The sequence below is a fragment of the Oryx dammah genome, unplaced genomic scaffold, assembly GCF_014754425.2.
Source record: "Oryx dammah isolate SB20612 unplaced genomic scaffold, SCBI_Odam_1.1 HiC_scaffold_25, whole genome shotgun sequence".
Taxonomy (NCBI): Eukaryota; Metazoa; Chordata; class Mammalia; order Artiodactyla; family Bovidae; genus Oryx; species Oryx dammah.
In genome coordinates, this window is record NW_024070209.1 from 46256959 (window position 1) to 46275997 (window position 19039).

The 19039-nt window shown below is 49.9% G+C and overlaps 1 protein-coding gene across 5 annotated transcripts in view; it reads right to left on the reverse strand.

The window, feature by feature from the left end:
• Positions 1 to 19039, reverse strand: part of PAX8 (paired box 8) — a 65577-nt gene that overhangs the window by 25756 nt on the left and 20782 nt on the right. For 3 of the 5 annotated variants that reach the window (XM_040224247.1, XM_040224246.1, XM_040224244.1), the window contains exons 2-3: positions 3209 to 3374; positions 1008 to 1208 (exon numbers count right to left, since the gene is read on the reverse strand). In XM_040224247.1, the coding sequence (XP_040080181.1) occupies positions 1008 to 1208; positions 3209 to 3374 (367 nt within the window). The remainder of the gene's footprint in view (positions 1 to 1007; positions 1209 to 3208; positions 3375 to 19039) is intronic. The other 2 variants (XM_040224249.1, XM_040224245.1) reach the window with 1 other exon arrangement.

Here is a 19039-nt window from a genome sequence, read left to right on the forward strand (position 1 = left end):
CAGTCTACCTTTGCTCTCCCCTTCCCTTTACCTGCTGGCTTTGTTTTCAGCTTTTCTTTTCTTTTCCTTTTGGCCATGCGGCTTATGGGGTCTTAGTTTCCCAACTAGGGATCGAACTCAGGCCCTCAGAAGTGAAAATGCAGAGTCTTAACCACGGGACTTTCCTCTTTCAGCTTCTTATATAAGATCTTATTAGCCACAGGGCCCTTGCACATGCTATCTCAACTCCTTTCACTCCCCCTTTCACCTAGGTAACTCTTATTTGTTATTTCTTACTTGGGACATCTTTTCATAACCTCCCTAAACCAAGCCACCGGACACCAGCTCAATACCCTCATATTTTTCTCCCTAGCCAGACTTGGAACTGCATTTTTACAGTTGTTTGTGTGGACATCAATTAGGACTTGATTAGCGTCTGTTTTCCCACTGGACTGTAAGTGCCACACAGACAAGGCTTGTGCATCCTCAGGGCATACATGTGTGCTAAGTCATTTCAGTCGTGTCTGACTCTGCAACCCGATGGACTGTATGTTCCTCTGTCCATGGGAGTTCCAGGCAAGAACACTGGAGTGGGTTGCCATTTCCTACTCCAGCCTTAGGGCCTACACATGAGTAAATTATGTGTGAATGAATGAGTGACTGAGGTGGTGACTGAATGACTGAATGGCTAAACAAATGAGTGGATGCTTGAATGAGGTCCAGGTTAGGGGTCTTGTGTCTCATGCAGGAAAGCCTCGATTCAAGAAGAAGTTTCTTTTATTGAATGAAAGAGGATGTGGTATGTGGGGAAGGAAACTGCAGGGAGTACAGCCCTGGGGAGGGGGATAGGTTGAGGTGGGAGTGGGGATGCTACAGAGGGGTGGTACCTACCCTGGGCCCAGGGCACTTCCAGCCTGACTTTTCAGCATGCAATGCCCTCCAAGGTTCTGCTCCACTCAAGTTAGGTCTCCAGCATGATCCCCCCAAAGCCCAGGGACCCCGGTCCCCGGCTGCGGTGTCCCTCTCACCTGTTGATGGAGCTGACACTGGGCACAGTATCGTTGTCACAGACACCCTCAGCCAGGAGCCGGTCCCGAATCTCCCAGGCGAACATGGTGGGGTTCTGCCGCTTGTAGTCCCCGATCTTCTCTACCACCTTGGGGGTGGCCACCTTAGGCTTCGAGCCCCCTATCACTCCAGGCCGGATGCTGCCAGTCTCGTAGTACCTACTCCAATAGAGAACCCCAAAGAAGTACCCAGTAAGCAGGTGGGGATCTTTGGGCAGCAAATTAGCCAAAGACTCTCGTTCCCCTCTGAGGCTTCTGGGGGAAGGGCCTGAGGGGGTGAGTGGTGACCCCCCAAGGCTGGTCTCTGGCACCACAATCCTGTCACTGCCTGTTTCCCTTACATGGGTAGGTTTATGCTGCTGCTGAACCGGAGTGCTCTTCAAAAGGCCTCACCCTGGGATGCCTGGTTTCTCTCTTTCCTGTCATCCCTCTGGCCAGTCTCCTGCACCTGAACACCTTCAGGAAGCACCTTATGGAGCACAAAAGATCTCCCTTCTAAGAAAGGACATTGTGAGTGTGCTCTGTGTGTATACACAGGCTCAAGGCGGTGGCCGTGTGCTCCGTCCAGTTTTCCTTGGCTGAAGCATGACTGACTGTTCTCGACCATCCTGGTTCTACCCGTCCTTCCGAGAAAGCCAGCTGGGGTCATTGGGCCCTCTGCCCTGACTTTCTGGTTTCACCTTTGTTCTCCATAAAACCCCTCCAACCCCCCTCTACCCCACCCCACAGCCCCGGCCACTGGTTTTCTATCCGGTTACATGGTTCAGGTTGAAGCTGGTCCTCATGGACTCTGGAACACCAGCCTGGCTTGGAGCCCTGGCCATGTCCAGCTCCTTAAGCTAAGCCAGCTCTCTTGGGGTCTCCCCACACCCCATCCCCCATCCCCCAACCAGCTGCTTAGGCAGATCAGTGACCTGTGTCAGGATAGCCTACCTCTCCTCCTTGGGGGAAACTCTGGTCTCTTCTGCCATGAAATAAAACCTGGCTCTTTAATACTCCCTTTAGGGCGTCACCATCCACTAGCACTCAGCCCCTCTTCGGGTGCTGCAACCCACCTGGGAAACCCCTCTCCTGACCCCTGGAGACCTGGGGACCACAATTTTCCCTGATGACTTCCACCAGGGAGGCAGGGCTTCCCATGTTCAATTATAAGCCTTGACCTCTTTGAACCAGAGCTCCTCCTGAATCTCACTTATAGGTTGGGTAAGGGAGACACTGAACTGACACAAAGCCCAGAAAACCCTGCGCATGGGCACTTCCACTGGAAGTGGTCCTCCAGGCTGGACTACGCTTTGCTGCTCCTGGTCCCTCCTGAACCTTTAGGTTAACAGCTCTTAACTCTGGCTGCAGAAAATTAGAATCTTAGGGCTTAACACTATACCCAAACTTGGGCTCATTCCCCTAAAGTTTTGCCTTAACTGGTGTGGGCCGGGGCTTAGGCATCCAGTTCTTTTCTAAATTAAGATTCCCAGGCGACTCTACTGTGCGGCCAGGGTTGTGAACTGCTGCTCCGGAGTTAGCGTTCGTAAGCGTCACCTGGTCATCTCATAAAAATCACGGTGTCCTGATCTGGCTCTCAGAGAAGGTGCTGCCATGGGCCTGGTCTGGGGCTTAGGATCTGCATTTCATCAAAACACCCCAGTGCTTCTGTTGCGAGTGCTCTGGGAGTTACAGTTTGAGAAGCACAAACTCAGACACTCCTCGTGCCGGAGTGAGACCTCAGGAGCCACCTCTGATTGCCTGTCCCTTCCCTCTTGTTGCTGTTCAGTCGCTCAGTCGTGTCTGACTCTTTGCGACTCCAAGGACTGCAGCATGCCAGGCTTCCCTGTCCTTCACCACCTCTCGGAGTTTGCTCAAACTCATGTCCATCCCTTGGTCTCAGCAGGGGGAAAGCCTTTTGGGAAGATTCTTCTGCTTTAGGAACAAAGAAGCGCATAGAAAACGGGACATGGGGCAGAGGAGACCATGGGGGAGGGAGAAAGGAAAGGAAGGAGAAACGGATGAGCGAGGAAGGAAGAGCAGGAAGCACACACGCCGAGCAGCCGATGGGCGAGGCCCGCAAGCCCTACCACAGCCTGTTCAGATCCTGGGACCCAGGCCGGACACCGGAGTGGACCCGAGTCCCTGGGAGGGAAGGGGGTGGGGGTGAACTTTGTGCTTACCTGCCAAGGATCTTGCTGACACAGCCATGGCTGACACGGAGCTGGCGCGAGATGTCGCAAGGCCTCACGCCCTGGTGGGCTAGGTCCACGATGCGCTGGCGCACCACTTCAGGCAGGGGTCTGCCATTCACAAAGGCCCCTCCCAGCTGGTTCAGCCCTCCGTGGCCTGAAAGACAGTGATCCGGGGGGACTGCTGTCAGGGCCACCGGGCAGAGAGTCAGCCAGCACGTGGGCCTTGGCTGTTGAGAGCCCCTAAACCTGAGCTCTGTGGGTCGTACCCCCTGGGGCTCCTGTTGTGCCCCTCTGCTTCCCGCCTCTGAGTGGGGGCTAGCTCAGGGTGGCAGGGGCAGGGATGTATGATGCCGCAGAGGGGCACATTCCACTCTGGGGACCTTTGTGTCTGCTCAGCATCCTCTCGTGGGCTCCCCAGAGGGCCTAACCGATAAAGAATCCACCTGCGATGAGGAGACACAGGAGACACAGGTTCAATCTCTGGATCAGGAAGATCCTCTGGAAGAGGAAATGGCAACCCCCTCCAGTATTCTTGCCTGGAGAATTCCGTGGACAGAGGAGCCTGGCAGGCTACCGTCCGTGGGGTTGCAGAGTCAGACATGACAGAGTACACACACTCAGTCTCCTCTCAGACCCTCAGCACCTCACTCCAAATAACAATCCCACCACCTTCCTCTACCCTCTGGAAAGTATCTAAAGAGTTGAGGATTCAGGTTGTCTTCCTACTCTGACGCTGAACTGTGTAATCTTGGGGAAGTCTCCATGTTTTCTCTGCGTCTCTGTTCACCTCTAAAATGAGGGCATGGGACGAAGAAATCAGTGGTATTTAAGTGTCTTGTTCTCATTCTTCTTTTGAACTATAGAGCAAGATTTTTTAAGCACAAAGACAATGAGAAACCCAGACTCAAAAGAATAAAAGCAGAGCTTCTCTGGCTCAGCTAGGATAGAGTGGGCCTTGTCCTTGCGCTCCCAACTTGAGCTCTGTTCAGAGCACTGAGAGGCAGGCAGAGACCTCACTGGCCCATGTCCTGGGGCTTCCAGGACTGATGTGCCAGGCCGTGGGCAGTGGCACAGAACGTGGACACGCCGTGATGTGTGCCTGTCTCCTTAGCTGCCTTCCTGACTCGGCCTCTACCCTCCAGCCCCAGCCTGTGTTTCATTCTGAGCTCATCCACCTATTCTCAATGCATATTTATTGAGTATTGACTACATGGCAGGCACTGTACCAGGCCCTCCCAATGTTGAGTTGGATAAGGTAGATGTGATTCCTGTACTTGCCTCATGCGGTTCAAATGAAGAGTTAGACCAGCTGGTGGCCATATGGCATGGCCACATCTGGGACACCAGAAATGGACCTGAGCCAGCACTGGGACTCGGACATGAAAGGGGTTATGGGAACCCCTGGAGAGGACCAAGCCCAGGCTCAGGGGACCAGAGAAAGGTTCCTGGTATTGGTATTGGTTTAGTTGCTAAGTCATGTCTGACTCTTGCAACCCCATGGACTATAGCCTGCCAGGATCCTCTGACCATGGGACTCTCCAGGCAAGAATACTGGAGTGGGTTGCCATTTCCTTCTCCAAGGGATCTTCCTGACCCAGGAACTGAACCCAGGTCTCCTGCATTGCAGGCAGATTCTTTACCAACTGAGCTATGAGGGAAGCCCTAGAAGAGTTCCTGGAGAGGTCTAAAATGAGGCTGAAGATAAAGAGGTGTCAGACTAGAGAAGGAGATGAGGAAGAAAATTGTTCCAGGCAGTGGGAACAGCATGTTCAAAGGCTTAGGTAAGAAGGCATCTGTTAGATTTATTAACATACTCAGTTCTCTAAAATCCCTAGATTCTGGGTGGGCGAGCTTCAGGCCTGAGGTCTTTGGCCAATGAGGACACCAGGGCTTAGAGAGTCACAGTGAACATTCATGTGACTGATGTGACTCAGCCTGCATGAAGCGGGGGAGGGGGGGGGGGGGTGTCGAGATCTAACCAGGAACAAATGCTCCTGTTGGGGCTGCTGGGAGAGCCCTGTTCTACGGCCAGAACAGATCCTGGAAACTTGGCCTTGGCCCTACAGTCCCACGCTGGAGATGGTCCTGGCATGATGAGTTGGTGATCTGGCTAGGATGGCAGAGCCCCGGGGTGGGAGTCAGGGGGAACAGGCCGGCGGGTGAGGAGGAAGAGCCATTGCCAGGCCTCCTGTGCCAGCCCATTAAGGACTATTTATGGCTGAGGGCTGGACGTGCCTCTGCTAGGCACACTGTGCTCATTACTGCCCACTGACTTAGCACATTCAGAACTGCCTTGCAATGACCCCTCAGGGGCTCAAGCTGTCTTCAGCAGAGCGGTCAATGTTTGGTTTTTTTTTTAAGAGGCTACAAGTGCCTCTGGCCTGGGCACTGAGTCAGGAGGAAAAGCCCGCTAGCCAAACACCTGGCGGAAGGACACTATGGTCTATCTCCCTAGTGGAGGCCACTGGGTGACCTTGGGCACTGCTTCCACCTGTCCAGTTCTAGGCAACTCGCCTTAGCCAGTGTGTTTCCACCAGGGCCGGGAAGACATCCAGGTGCTCAGCAGAGAGGCCTGAGCCCGCTTTGGAGAGGGCTGACTTCTCACTGGCCACATGCTGTCCTGGAGAGTGGCTCAGCCTCTCCACCCTCACTCCATTCCTGCTGCTTTTGCCTCTTCTGGGTCTAGACACTGAACACAAGGGGGCACCAGAGAGCCACCCAAAGGGACAAGACCTCGAGCAGCTCATCTTTGTCCCCATTTTCCAGAACTTCAGACTGCCAAGCCATCTAGGAGCTTAGGTGTCCATGCTAGGTCCACTACATCTGAAAGCTAGGGTTCCTACAGGTGGAAGTCTTCACCCCTAGAAAGGCAATTGGTTAAAAATAAACCAAAGGCTATTTTTTTGGTAGCATGAATTGGGAATTGTGCCTTAAAAACAAACCTATCCTGTTTCTCCATTGAAGCTGTGAGGGTCACTGTCCTAAATCTTCCTGAAGGGCTTGCTGATCGATATCCTTAGAGACTCAAACTCTCTGGAACCCGTTGGAAGGGTTATTTACTAGATCAGCTGGCATCTGTGTGAAAGGGAAGATGTACTCATACCTCTGGCTCTTAAACTGTGAAGTCCCTGGTGATTTATTTCATTTTATTGACTTCTGAGTTCTTTATATGACTGTGCAAAGGGTGTTGGGCTAGATTCCTGTGTTGACTCTGCCTATTTTAATTTCTTTTCTCAGTAATTTTTTTATTCTGGAAAGTTGCTTGAATTCTTTTTTAAAATTCTTTAAATTTCCTTCTGAAGAGTAGTTTCTTTCTCCCCACCCCCACTCCCGCTAGGCTTATTATTATTAATTTGTTTATCCCTCCATGTATACAGTATTTTACCATCTAGTCATTTTTTTAAATAGTAGGTCCTTGTTTGTTACCAATTTTATTTATTTATTTATTTTGGCCACGCCACATGGCACGTGGAATCTTAGTTCCCCAACCAGGAATCAAACCCACACCCCCTTCACTGGGAGCACAGAGTCTTAGCCACTGTCATACCAGAGAAGTCCCTAGTTATCTATTTTAAATGTAGCAGTGTGTACCTGTCAATCCTAAACTCCCAATCTATCCCTACCCTCTTTACCCCCTTGGTAATGATGAGTTTATTTTCTAAGTCTGTGAATCTGTATTTGCTTTGTAAATAAGTTCATTTGTATCAATTTTTTAGGTTCTGCATATAAGCATTATCATATGGATATTGTCTTTCTCGCCTTATATTTTTTATACATTTTTTAAGGGTTACGCTCCATTATTGCCTGTTTTAATTTTATGATTTGAGAAAGTTGGGGTTTTTTTCAAGCATATTGTTTCTATCCACTTATTAAGAGCTAAACAAAACGTCCTGCAGTGTCTGATGCTGACCTCAGGTGATGGCTGGTAAAGAAAATTTCAGAGAAAAACTAACTGCATGTACACCCCCCACCTCAGCCCTATCTTCTTAGAATAATGATTTTTATTGTTTGTATATTACAGTTTTCATCTCTTTTGATCTCAACACATATATACCAAGTGGGTGTATGCTTAGTCTTGAAGTCTTATCTGACACTTTGTGACCCCATGGACCGTAACGCACCAGACTCCTCTGTCCATGGAATTCTCCAGGCAAGAATACTGGAGTCTGTTGCCATTTCCTCCTCCAGGGAGTCTTCCTGACCCAGGGATGGAAACTGTGTCCCCTGTGTCTCCTGCACTGGCAGGTGAATTCTTTACCCACTGAGCCACCTGGGAAGCCCATAGATACCAAGTACTGAGTATAAATCAGAACACTGGGAAAGTCACCTTGAACAAGACAGGAAAGCTGGCTCTCGAGGACCTTACAATCTTTGGAGAGATGCAGTCAGATAAATTGAACTCCCCTGGTGGCTCAGACAGTAAAGAATCTGCCTGCAATGCAGGGCACTTGGGTTTGATTCTAGGGTTGGGAAGATCCCCCGGAGAAGGGAATGGCTAGCCACTCCAGTACTCTTGTCTGGAGAATCCCATGGACAGAAGAGCCTGGTGGCTATAGTCCATGGGGTGGTAAAGAGTTGGACACAACTGAGCAACTAACACACACGCAATCAGATAAATTGGGAATGATCATGTTAAGAGAGGTTTTTAGGAAGAGGTAGGTCAGATGCCAGAGGAGCCCAAAAGTGGTCAGAGGGAAGCTGTAAGGCAGAATGACTAGGAGGTAACCAGCAGAAGAAGCTTCCATAGGAAGAAAATCCACATACAAGGCTTTGGTGCTCTCAAGACATGGAAAGACATTTACTATAGCTGTCCGAGAGGCAGGGTAGAGGGTGGAAAGAGCCTGCTGGCTGCAAATGGAGATAGGCCCTATGGTTTGAGGTTTGGAGCCGAGTCCTGGTCACCCAAAGGCTTTTGTCCGTCCTGTGTCCGGTGTGGGGGAGTGGACGCCTTTGGGCGAGTCACCACCAGACTAGCAGCCTAGAGGTGGGCGCATCCTTCCTTCCTGCCCCAGGGTTACCCACTATACTGACCACCTGTCCATGTTGCTGTGAACCAGGTGGGCTCTCAGGCCGGAAGCCAGGAATGAGTAGGAGCCCCTGGTTGGGCGGGGGTGGGAGACGGGGAAGGTGTGACCCAGGAAGAGGTTTGAGGCTTCCTGAACATAGGCCCTTTGTTGGTCTGGAGGTCGTGGGGGTGGAGGAAGAAGATAAGACGGCCTGGCTGGACATAAGTGGCTTCTGACTGTGAGATCCTCAGACAAAGGGATGCCAGCTTGCCTGGGGACAGAGAATTCTGAGCCTATAGTGAGGGGGCAAAGCTCTACAAAGGTCTGGGTGAAGCCTGCGGTCCAGAAATGTACATTTTGGAAAAGTGACCATTTGGAGAGATCTGAGGTCTTTCTTTTGTCATTCTTCACTCCTTAACAGGGCTCTGAGGAGTAAGGATGGTAGGAGGAAAACAGAAGGGGCTTCCCAGGTGGCACTAGTGGTAAAGATTCCACTTGTCAATGCAGGAGACACAAGGGACATGGGTTCCATCCCTGGGTCGGGAAGATCCCCTGGAGTAGGAAATGGCAACCCACTCCAGTATTCTTGTCTGAAAACGTCCATGGACAGAGGAACCTGGCAGGTTACAGCTCATGGGGTTGCAAAGAGTTAGACACGGCTGAGCACGCATGCACGAGGACCAGAGAAAAGTTATTGCCCCAAATTCCTGCTACATGCACAGTACTCAGACCCTTGAGATGTAGGATAATTTCCCTGTGCCCCACAATATTTTTTCAATTTTGATTTAATTTTTCTTGGCCACGCCACATGCACAGAATGTGGGTTCTTAGTTCCCAGACCAGGGATTGAACCCATGCCACTGGAGTGGAAGCACAGAGTTTTAACCACTGGAACCAGGGAAGTCTCTGAGCCCCATAGCCCGAGTCTTAGTCACAGCACTGGTTGCACTGGACAGTACCTTGGTCTGTTTATTTTATGAGCTCTCAAGGGCAGGAATCCTGTCTTTGCAGGATTCCCTCTACCTAGCACCTGTTACAAAAGTTTAATTAACACTTTGGTAAATACACGTGGCAGAAAAATGCTTTACAAATGTGAGGGGGGCCGTTGTGATGGTTGGTGAGTGGGTTCCCCACTGCGAGACTCCCATGGGTCTTTCCCCGCTTTATGTTCTATCTGATTTCTCACATTGCTGCCTAGCCCCAAAGCGAGAATGGTTCAATGTATTGTGCTGTAAAAATTTCCACTGGACTATGGAGATTTTTGTTTCAGCCTAAAAGAACTGTCAAGACGAGCATCTGAGCCTTGGAAGGACTGCAGCGGAGGGTGCAGTGGCTGCTCTTGGGAGTCCAGTAAACCTCGCTGTACCCACTGGTCCTCCCCAAGGCATGGGTCCCCAACCTCTAGGATCTAATGAGTGATGATCTGAGGTGGAGTTGGTGAGACAATAATAGAAATAAGTGCACAATAAATGTCATGCACTTGAATCATCCCAAGACCATCCCCTTACCCTCTACTCTGTAGTTTAACTGTCTTCCAGGAAGCAGGTCCCTGGTGCCAGAAAGGTTGGGGACCGCTGCCTCAAGCATGGTGGCCGTGCCAGAGCTGCCCAGTCTCTGACCATCTCAGCCACATGATGTTGTCTCCCCAGCACACTCACCTGCGGGCCTGTGATTTCCTGCTATAACCTCGCAGCTGTTCCCTTAGGCTCCATGCCTTTCTGGCACAGAAAGGAATAAAGACCAGGACCTCTGCCTCAAATCACTGCCAAGGGAGACGCTCCAGGGCCATGGAGACCTAGTGTTCCAACCTCTGTCCCACCTTCCACCCTAAGTCTACATGCTGAGTCCCTCCAGTATCTGAGGGTTAGGTTACCTGGGCACATTAGGCCCTTGGACTACCACACAGGGGCCGGTATGCTGAGAAGCAGCAGTGTGCATCTTTACCCTGGACTTGCTGTGTGACCTTGGTCTCTGTGCCTTGTATTCCTTCTCCCAAGGGTGACCAGAAAAGAGAGACAGTATGGAGGTAAGGCTGCTGCGTGAAACCCTCTGATCCGTCTCTCACTGGTTCCTTCCACCTGTGCCGCACCTCTGTCCATCAGCCTCCTATGTCTTTGTCTTTTATATTAGTTGTGTGTTCTTAGTCGCTTAATGGTGTCTGACTCTTTGCAACCCAACGGACTGTAGCCTGCCAGATTCTTCTGTCCATGGGGATTCTCCAGGCAAGAATTCTGGAGTGGGTTGCCGTGCCCTCCTCCAGGGGATCTTCCCAACCCAGGGATCAAACCCAGGTCTCCCGCATTGCAGGCAGATTCTTTACTGCCTGAGCCACCAGGGGAGCCCAAAGAAGAGGTAACTAACTTTATACTACGTCTCCTTCTTTTTTACCAGGCCCATTCCCTGGACCTGCAAACAACTAAATTCATCTATGCTGCCTCCCCAGCGCCTGCTTACAAAACAAAACCAAACCTCCCCTTGACTAGGAAACCTCTCTTTCTTATTGATGTCAACCAGATTTCTCAACAAGTGGTCATACTTGGCTGTTCCTATGTCCTTCCCTTCATCCATTGCTATTCAGGGATCACCCCGTGATATGCCTTATGCTTAGCAGGCGCTCAGATGCTAGGAAGTTGGTGGATGGCAGGTGCTGAGTTATCCCTCTTAAAGAGCCTTCCAGGACAAGGCTTGGCGCTTGGTCCCGGTTCCTTGTGTTTCTCTTTAATGGGGTTCTCTTCCCTACTTTGTTCTATGTTATCTACTTTTTTTCAGGCTTCATTCAGGTCTCAGTGCTGCCTCACTCTACACCGTCATCCTTGGTGATCCCACCCTCCCTCCTTGTTTTACCTTCTAACTTTGTACTGATGGGATCCGGGCATCCAGCTATCTTCAGTCCGGATCTCTCCCCCATTAAAAAAAGTAATTTTATTTACTTGTTTCTGACCACACAGGGCCTTCGTTGTGCTGTCTGGGCTTCTCCTTCGCTGCAGCGAGCAGGGGCTACTCTCTGGTTGCTGTGCAAGGACTCATTGCAGTGGCTTCTCTTGTTGCAGAGCACGGGCTCTTGGGTGTGTGGGCTTCTGTGGCTGTGGCTTCCAGGCTCTAGAGCGCAGGCTCAGTAGTTGTGGCTCACAGACTTAGTTGCTCCACAGCATGTGGGATCTTCCCAGATCAGAGATCAACCTGTGTCTCCTGCACTGGCAGGCAGATTCTTTACCACTGAGCCACCAGGGAAGTCCTTCCCCCATGTTTATATTCAGCTTGCTATCAGAAATTTCTGGGTGACAGAGGCACTAAGACTGTCTGGGTTGGTCACAATACCATCCACCATGCAAGCATAAAACCTGACCTTCAGCTTCATCAGAGGTCACCTTCTACCACACTCTCCGCACTGCACACTCAGAGACCTTGTATGTGAACTTGGTGCTCAGTGTGTCCTCCTGTCTTGGGGCCTTTGCACACGATATTCCCTCTGCCTGGCTTCTTCTTCTTTTTAAAAAATATGCATTTCTTTATTTGGCTGTGTCTGATCTTAGTTGCGTCATGTAGGATCTTTTATTGAGGTGCATGGACTCTCTAGTTGTGGCTCAAAGGCTCCAGAGAGGTAGGCTCAGTAGTTATGTCCATGGGCTTTCTTGCTATGACGCATGTGGGATCTTAGTTCCCTGACCAGGGATCAAACCCATGCCCCCTGCATTGCAAGGCAGTTTCTTAACCACTGGACCACAAGGGGAGTCCCTGCCTGGCTTCTTCTCTGAAACCCTAATCTCTAATGTAATGCTTGACGCACAGTAGGTACCCAATAAATGCTGGTTGAGTTCATTCCTGGAAGGAAGGAAAGAGGGGGGAAAGAAGGGAGGGAGGGAAGAAAGGAAGGGAGGGAAGAGGGAGGCAGGAAAGAAAGCAGGCCCAAAGCAAGCTGAGTGAAGCCCACACATTCTTTGCTTTCAGCAGAATTCTGTCTCTCTCAATGACACATACTCTCAGACATGAGTTGTTTTAAACAGGAGGCCCAGACATCATGACACAGGAGAAGAGAGGTCTGCCTTCCTTCTGCAGGGACCATGGGATGAATGCAAGGGCCTTTCAGTTGGCTTTCACATCCAACCTTCAAGGTCATCATTAAGGTGTGACACTTGTCAGGCTTACGCCTTTGCAGGGAGCATAATGGCTCACACACACCCTTGTCATTTGGGCAGGACAATTCTGTGAGATGAATATTCCTGTTACCAGTTTACACCAATAAGAAGACTGTCACCAACTCAAGACTTTGGGTTCCAAATTGGGAAGCCTTTTTTTCCTAACCCGGGCCATAGAGGGCTATTGAGAATGATGAGGGGTTTACAATGCTGGTAGGGAGACTTCTACATGCACTGAAGGGAAGAGCCACAAGAGCCGGCTCCAGCTAGGGAGGACCACAGTTTGATAGCAAAAACCTCCTCTCCTGGGAACTGGGACCTCCCTGACTCAGAGACCCACTTGATAAGTTTGTGACTCAGGGCTGTGGGGTGATATTACCCCTGATGTCTGTCCCTAAAAAAGAAACTGGTTCCCCAGACCTCATAGCCAAGGAGTTCAGCACTGTGTTTTGGGTTCAAGGCCAAGGACCAAGCCAGTCCTGGGATCCTGTTTGCTCTGACCTCCTCTGGCATTAAGTAGAGCATCAGTCAGGAGCTGATCAGAAAACACAAATCTGTTTCTAGGTATTTCAGCAGAGATGCTTGAATAGAGGGACCTGTTTATCTAGGTGGTTGGAGGCTGTAAGAGCAGAGAGGAGCACTGGGATAACCCTGAAACAGTAACTGTGGGAAGACACCCCCATTCCTAGGACCAGGGAAAAAATGGAAGAGGTTGGACTTATCACTTGACACTTTGAGGATGGTCCAAGGGGGCTGGGCTCGGACCTCCGAGGTGATGGTAACTCTTAGCTGCCGCTCGTCCATCTGAGGGGCACAGGAGGCAAGGTTCCTGGAGAGTTTGTCTCTGGATCACCTGCTGCTGGTGAGGCAATGCTGACAAGAACTACATGCAATAAGGGAAAGCCCTGTCTCATCCTTCGGCTTTTTAGCCCTTCTGTGTGGCACGCTTATCAGTCCTTCATAGAAGCCCAAACTATAAGAAATTTGCAAATCTGTCCTCTTGCCCTGATGAGTGGGGTGAGGTTCATTTATTCGTTTATTTTCACCCACTGAAGCTGTATAGGGTAGAGGTTAAAAGAGCAAGCTCAGGAGACAGACTGCCTACACACAAAGGCCTGCTCCCCCTCTGATTTTGGCATGAGCTTCACCTCTCTCTGCCTCTCTTCCTAGGCGTGCTGTGTGATCTACATCGTGTTGTGTGCCATACACGATGCGTGTACAGCACTCAAAAACATTCTCCATTGTCATCTGACCATCACTGCTCCCAGGCCAGGCATGGCTCCAGGCTCTGGGGATGTACAGGGATTAAGGCAGGTGGATCTTCACCCTCTTGGAGGTTATAATTTTACAGGGATAGTTTTAATTTAATGAACTTATTTCTCTGCAGGTGACAAAGCTCTCACACCCCATCTACCCCATCTTCCTGCCTGGATCAGTTTCTGCTTTTCCTCCTTCAAAATCTTGAGTGATGAGCAAAAGGTGAGGTTCTAGAATTCTCTGAGGGACAGGAAGTCATCCCAGTTCCTCTTTCCCCTCTTGGGTTCCCTGGTTGGGTGGTTAGTCACTGATTTCTGGGCTTATACTTGTGATTCCTTCTCCTAGCCTATTGGCCACTGTCCCTCCTGTGGGGCCTTTATGCACTTTAATGCAGCCCAAGAGGCCCCCAGGTTGTAAGGTCATGAGGACCAGCTCCCAGCCCCCTACACTCTGATGTTTTGGCAGATCTGAGGGTCTCCCAGAGCCCTTGGAATAAGAGGTAAGAGGTCTGGCTTCCTCGGATGCTCTTGCCTTAGATCAGTCCAGAGGTGGGAGGGTGTAGCCCTGTTCTTTCATCTCCAACAGGGAGAGGGGACTGGCAGGGGTGGAGGGAAGGAGACAGAGGGAGGATAAAGAGGATCCCCTGTATTAGTCTCTAACTGGGAAAGAACTAAGCTTGGCTGGTATTTTACCAAGATTTTCTTAAAAGAAGAAGAAAGAGGGGAAAGAGAAAGAGAGGACGGGCTACTTTCAGTATTCACTGCCCTCCTCCTAGAGTCAAACCTAGACAAACCTAGTTTAGTTCAGTTCATTCCCTCAGTCGTGTCCAATTCTGCAACCCCATGAATCGCAGCACGCCAGGCCTCCTTGTCCATCACCAACTCCCGGAGTTCACTCAAACTCATGTCCATCGAGTCGGTGATGCCATCCAGCTATCTCATCCTCTGTCGTCCCCTTCTCCTCATGCCCCAATCCCTCCCAGCATCAGAGTCTTTTCCAATGAATCAACTCTTCACATGAGGTGGTCAAAGTATTGGAGTTTCAGCTTTTAGCATCAGTCCTTCCAAGGAACACCCAGGAGTACGTCAAGGCTGTATATTGTCACCCTGTTTATTTAACTTATATGCAGAGTACATCATGAGAAACATGGGGCTGGAAGAAGCACAAGCTGGAATCAAGCCAGGAGAAATATCAATAACCTCAGATAGGCAGATGACACCACCCTTATGGCAGAAAGTGAAGAGGAACTCAAAAGCCTCTTGATGAAAGTGAAAGTGGAGAGTGAAAAAGTTGGCTTAAAGCTCAACATTCAGAAAACGAAGATCGTGGCATCTGGTCCCATCACTTCATGGGAAATAGATGGGGAAACAGTGGAAACAGTGTCAGACTTCATTTTGGGGGGCTCCAAAATCACTGCAGATGGTGACTGCAGCCATGAAATTAAAAGATGCTTACTCCTTGGAAGGAAATTTATGACCAACCTAGATAGCATATTAAAAAGCAGAGACAAACCTAGAGAGTGTATTAAAAAGCAGAGACACCACTTTGCCAACAAAGGTCCATATAGTCAAAGCTATAGTTTCTCCAGTAGTCATGTATGTACCTGAGAGTTGGACCATAAGGAAGGCTGAGTGCCAAAGAATTGATGCTTTTGAACTGTGGTGCTGGAGAAGACTCTTGAGAGTCCTTGGACAGCAAGCAGATCCAACCAGTCAATCCTAAAGGACATCAACCTTGAATACCCACTGGAAGGACTGATCCTGAAGCTGCAGTTCCAATACTTTGGCCACTGATGCGAAGAGCCAGCTCATTGGAAAAGACCCCCATGCTGGGAAAGATTGAGGGCAGGAGGACAAGGAGATGACAGATGATGAGATGGTTGGATGGCATTATTGACTAAATGGACAGGAGTTTGAGCAACCTCTGGGAGATAGTGGAGGACAGGGAAGCCTGGCATGCTTCAGTCCACGGGGTCACAAAGAGTCAGACATGACTGAGCTGAACAACACAGACTGAACAACCACCCCCCGGCCCCATGCCGAGTCAATTCTTAGGAATAAGACTGACAGCCAGCGGAGTGGGAAGGGCTCACTCTGGAGCCAGGCTGAGCTCTCTATGTGCATCTTCTCATCCAGTTCTCATAACAGCACATGATCCCCATTTTACAGATGAAGAGATGTGAGCAGAGACTGTCTGTAACTTGCCCGAGGGTGTATCGTTACCAAAGGGCAGAACTGAGACTGCAGCTGAGGGCTCCCAGGTGCCCCCGGCACTGCCTCTGGCAGACTGTGGCCATTCCAGATGGACAGTCAGAACTTTCTCTGCAGCGAATGTGTCTTCACGTCACCTGCCAAGCATGGGTGCATGGCAAAGCCCACTTCGAAAGCCTCTCTGGGTTTTCATGCTGTTGAGGTTGAATTTTTCCTTTTTTTACAAGTTTTCTTTAGGCAGAGAATGAACCGAATTCCATTATATTCCCCCCCCCCTTCCACATTGGTTTGTCCTCCTCTGTGTCTTGATTGCCATCCACCTCCACTCCCTTTCTGCCCCCAGTCCTTCCTATGCAGGTTTTTATTCCTCTGTCCTCAGTCTTCTCCCATTGTCTTGCTAGTTTTTCTTTCCATCCCTTGCTGATGGCACCTGCTCCTCTTGGCCCCTTCCCTGCCCCAGATCCCTCCACTCCTGTCCAAGATGGCAGACCCCTCCCCTGCACCTCTCCCCTAACTCATTCATCCCCTGTTTTCCCTTCTCTCTACCTTCCCCCCTCCCCTCACTCTTCTGGCCAATTCCCCCTCCCTGAGCTCTCTTGTCTTTATTGCCTGCATGACTGCTCTGGTTCTCTAGCCCATCTTCCCCTCAAAGGCATTCACAGCTCGGCTGTTATTCTTGTATTAGCATTGAACCCATTAAAGCTAATTTGTTTGCCCTAATCTCCATTTATTTTTCCCTAGTTGATATTAGATTTCCCTTTCTATTGCTCCAGCATGATTTTCTCTTTGTCTTCCTAATGGTCTACCCCCCCCCCTTCTTCTATTAATCTGGTTGGCTTCACTGTGTGGTTTCAAGGCCTTTCTCCACCTCCTCCAGCCCTGAGATTAACCCTGTCACTTCTCTCCTAGGAAGGGACCCGGGGGTTGGATTTCCAGGGATGGAGCTCCTGTAAATGTCAGTCGACATCTTGTTGTTATCGTTTAGTTGCTAAGTCATGCTTGCCTCTTTTGAGACCTCTATGGACTATAGCCTGACAGATTCTTCTGTCTATGGGGTTTCCCAAGCAAGAATACTGGTGTGGGTTGCCATTTGCTGTTCCAGGGGATCTTCCCCACCCAGGGATTGAACCCAGATCTCCTGCATCACAGGTGGATTCTTTACCCCTGAGCAACCAGGCAAGCCCCCTAAATGACCTCTTAGCTCCCTCACAAAAGTGTTTGATGAGAGTTCCTGCTTTATCCTGAAGCCTGTCTGGAAAGCTCAAGGATGCGGGGTCTGGAGAACTGGAGGCAAGTGGAATGCAATAGGCTGTTCTAAGCCCTGAAAGATCACCCAGCCCAAAGGTTTCCTGGCTATCTTCCCCTTTGGGGCTGTCTCAAGTTTTCTGGAAGCCTCTGCAAGCTTCCCAGATCCCATAGATTGTTGTTGTTGGTGTTCCGTCTCTCAGTTGTGTCCAACTCCCTGCGACCCCACAGATGACAGCACGCCAGGCTTCCCTGTCCTTCACCATCTCCTGGAGTTTGCTCACACTCATGTCCACTGAGTCGATGGTGCTAGGAAGCCAAACAGCACTGGGCCACTTTCTCCCTGTGATTAATATTGGGCATTGTCTCTCCTCCATCCTTGTTTCCCAAGCTGGAGACATATTCCTTCCCTTTCCTGAAGAGCAGAAGCTTCCTGTCTGTGGATGTGGCTTTGGGGTAGCTAAAACACACCCCGCACCCTGGCCGTCATGTTACCGAGGACAGAGGCCTGCCTGGACCACCTCTCAAAAGCCTTCCTTATCCCCTACTCTCTTCCCCTCTGACTGCCCTGGTCCACAGCCCTCCATCTGAGTCTCATTATTGGCCTTTCTTGGGGCCAGTGCTCTGCCTGCCCCCGGACACCTTGCTCCTGGAGGACAGGTATAGTGTCCTATCCAATCATCTAAGCTTGCATCACAGGAAGAAGACTGGTGCTTTCCACCCTGGTTGCCTGCTAGAGTATCTGGGGTATTCAGAAACTTTCCACCCCTGTCAGTTCAACCAGAATCTCTTGGCACAATGTCCATATTTTTAAAAAGTTCGTCTGGTGATTGCCCAGAGTTTATATCCAGTAGATGGTCAATAAATATTTATTGAAAGCATGAATTTATGGATTAAACATAAACTTTTGGTGAGAGGCTGCAAATGGAATTTTCCGGTACTTGCTGGTGGTTGTCAGCTCCTTCCTTGCCACCGAGCCTCTTAGATGCCTCCAGATCCCTGGAACCGCACACCTGGGGCTGCAGTGGGAAGGACCAGTGTCTCTGCATTTCAGAGAGTGGGCACATGCGAGGCAGGCATGTCGGCACTCAGTGATCCCACCCTTAGGAGCCCAGCATCTGTATCAGTCACTGTGCTGTGCCCTCAACTCCCCCTGGGGTCAGAGGCTCATAGATATTAATGCTGTTTTTCTTTTAGTGGTTCGATATTAAGGCAATTTTCAGTTCATTAGATTTCAATTCAACGAAAGCCCACTCTATGCCTAATAATATTCCAGGCTGTATGTATGTGGGGAGATGGTTTCTGAGTAGAAGACACAGTTCTTGCCCTTAAGAAACTTACAGGTTCATCATCCCTGATACCCAAAAGAAGCTTAAAGTTTTAAAATCTATTCACAAGCACTGTCTCCTTCAATTCTTTTTATAACCCTGTGGAAAACCTGTGGTGAGGTGTATGTGTACATTTCTGTGCATGTGTGTGTGTGTGTGTGTGGCTGTTTGTGCTCCAGTGTATGTCTGTATGAGTGTGTGAGTGTGTCTGTTTGTGTCCCTATGTGTATGTGGCTGTTTGTATCCCTACGTGTTTATATGAATGTGTGTGTGTCCCTCGGTATATATGAATGTGTGTGTATGTGGCTGTGTTCTTGTGTGTGTGTGTATGAGTGTGTGTGGGTGCATCTGTGTCCCTGTGTGTATATATGTGTCTGTGTGTGTGGCTGTTCATGTCTGTATGTATGTGGCTGTTTGTGTTCCTCTGTGTTTATATAAGTGTGTGTGTCCCTTATGAATGTGTGTGTGTGTCTATTCTTGCCCTTGTGTGTGTGTGTATGAGTGTGTGTGGGTGAGTCTGTGTCCCTCTTTGTACATATGTGTATGTGTGTGGGGCTGTTCATGTCCGTGTGTGTGTAGCTGTTTGTATTCCTGTGTGTGTGTGGTGTGTGCACGTGACTGTTTGTGTCCCTGTGTG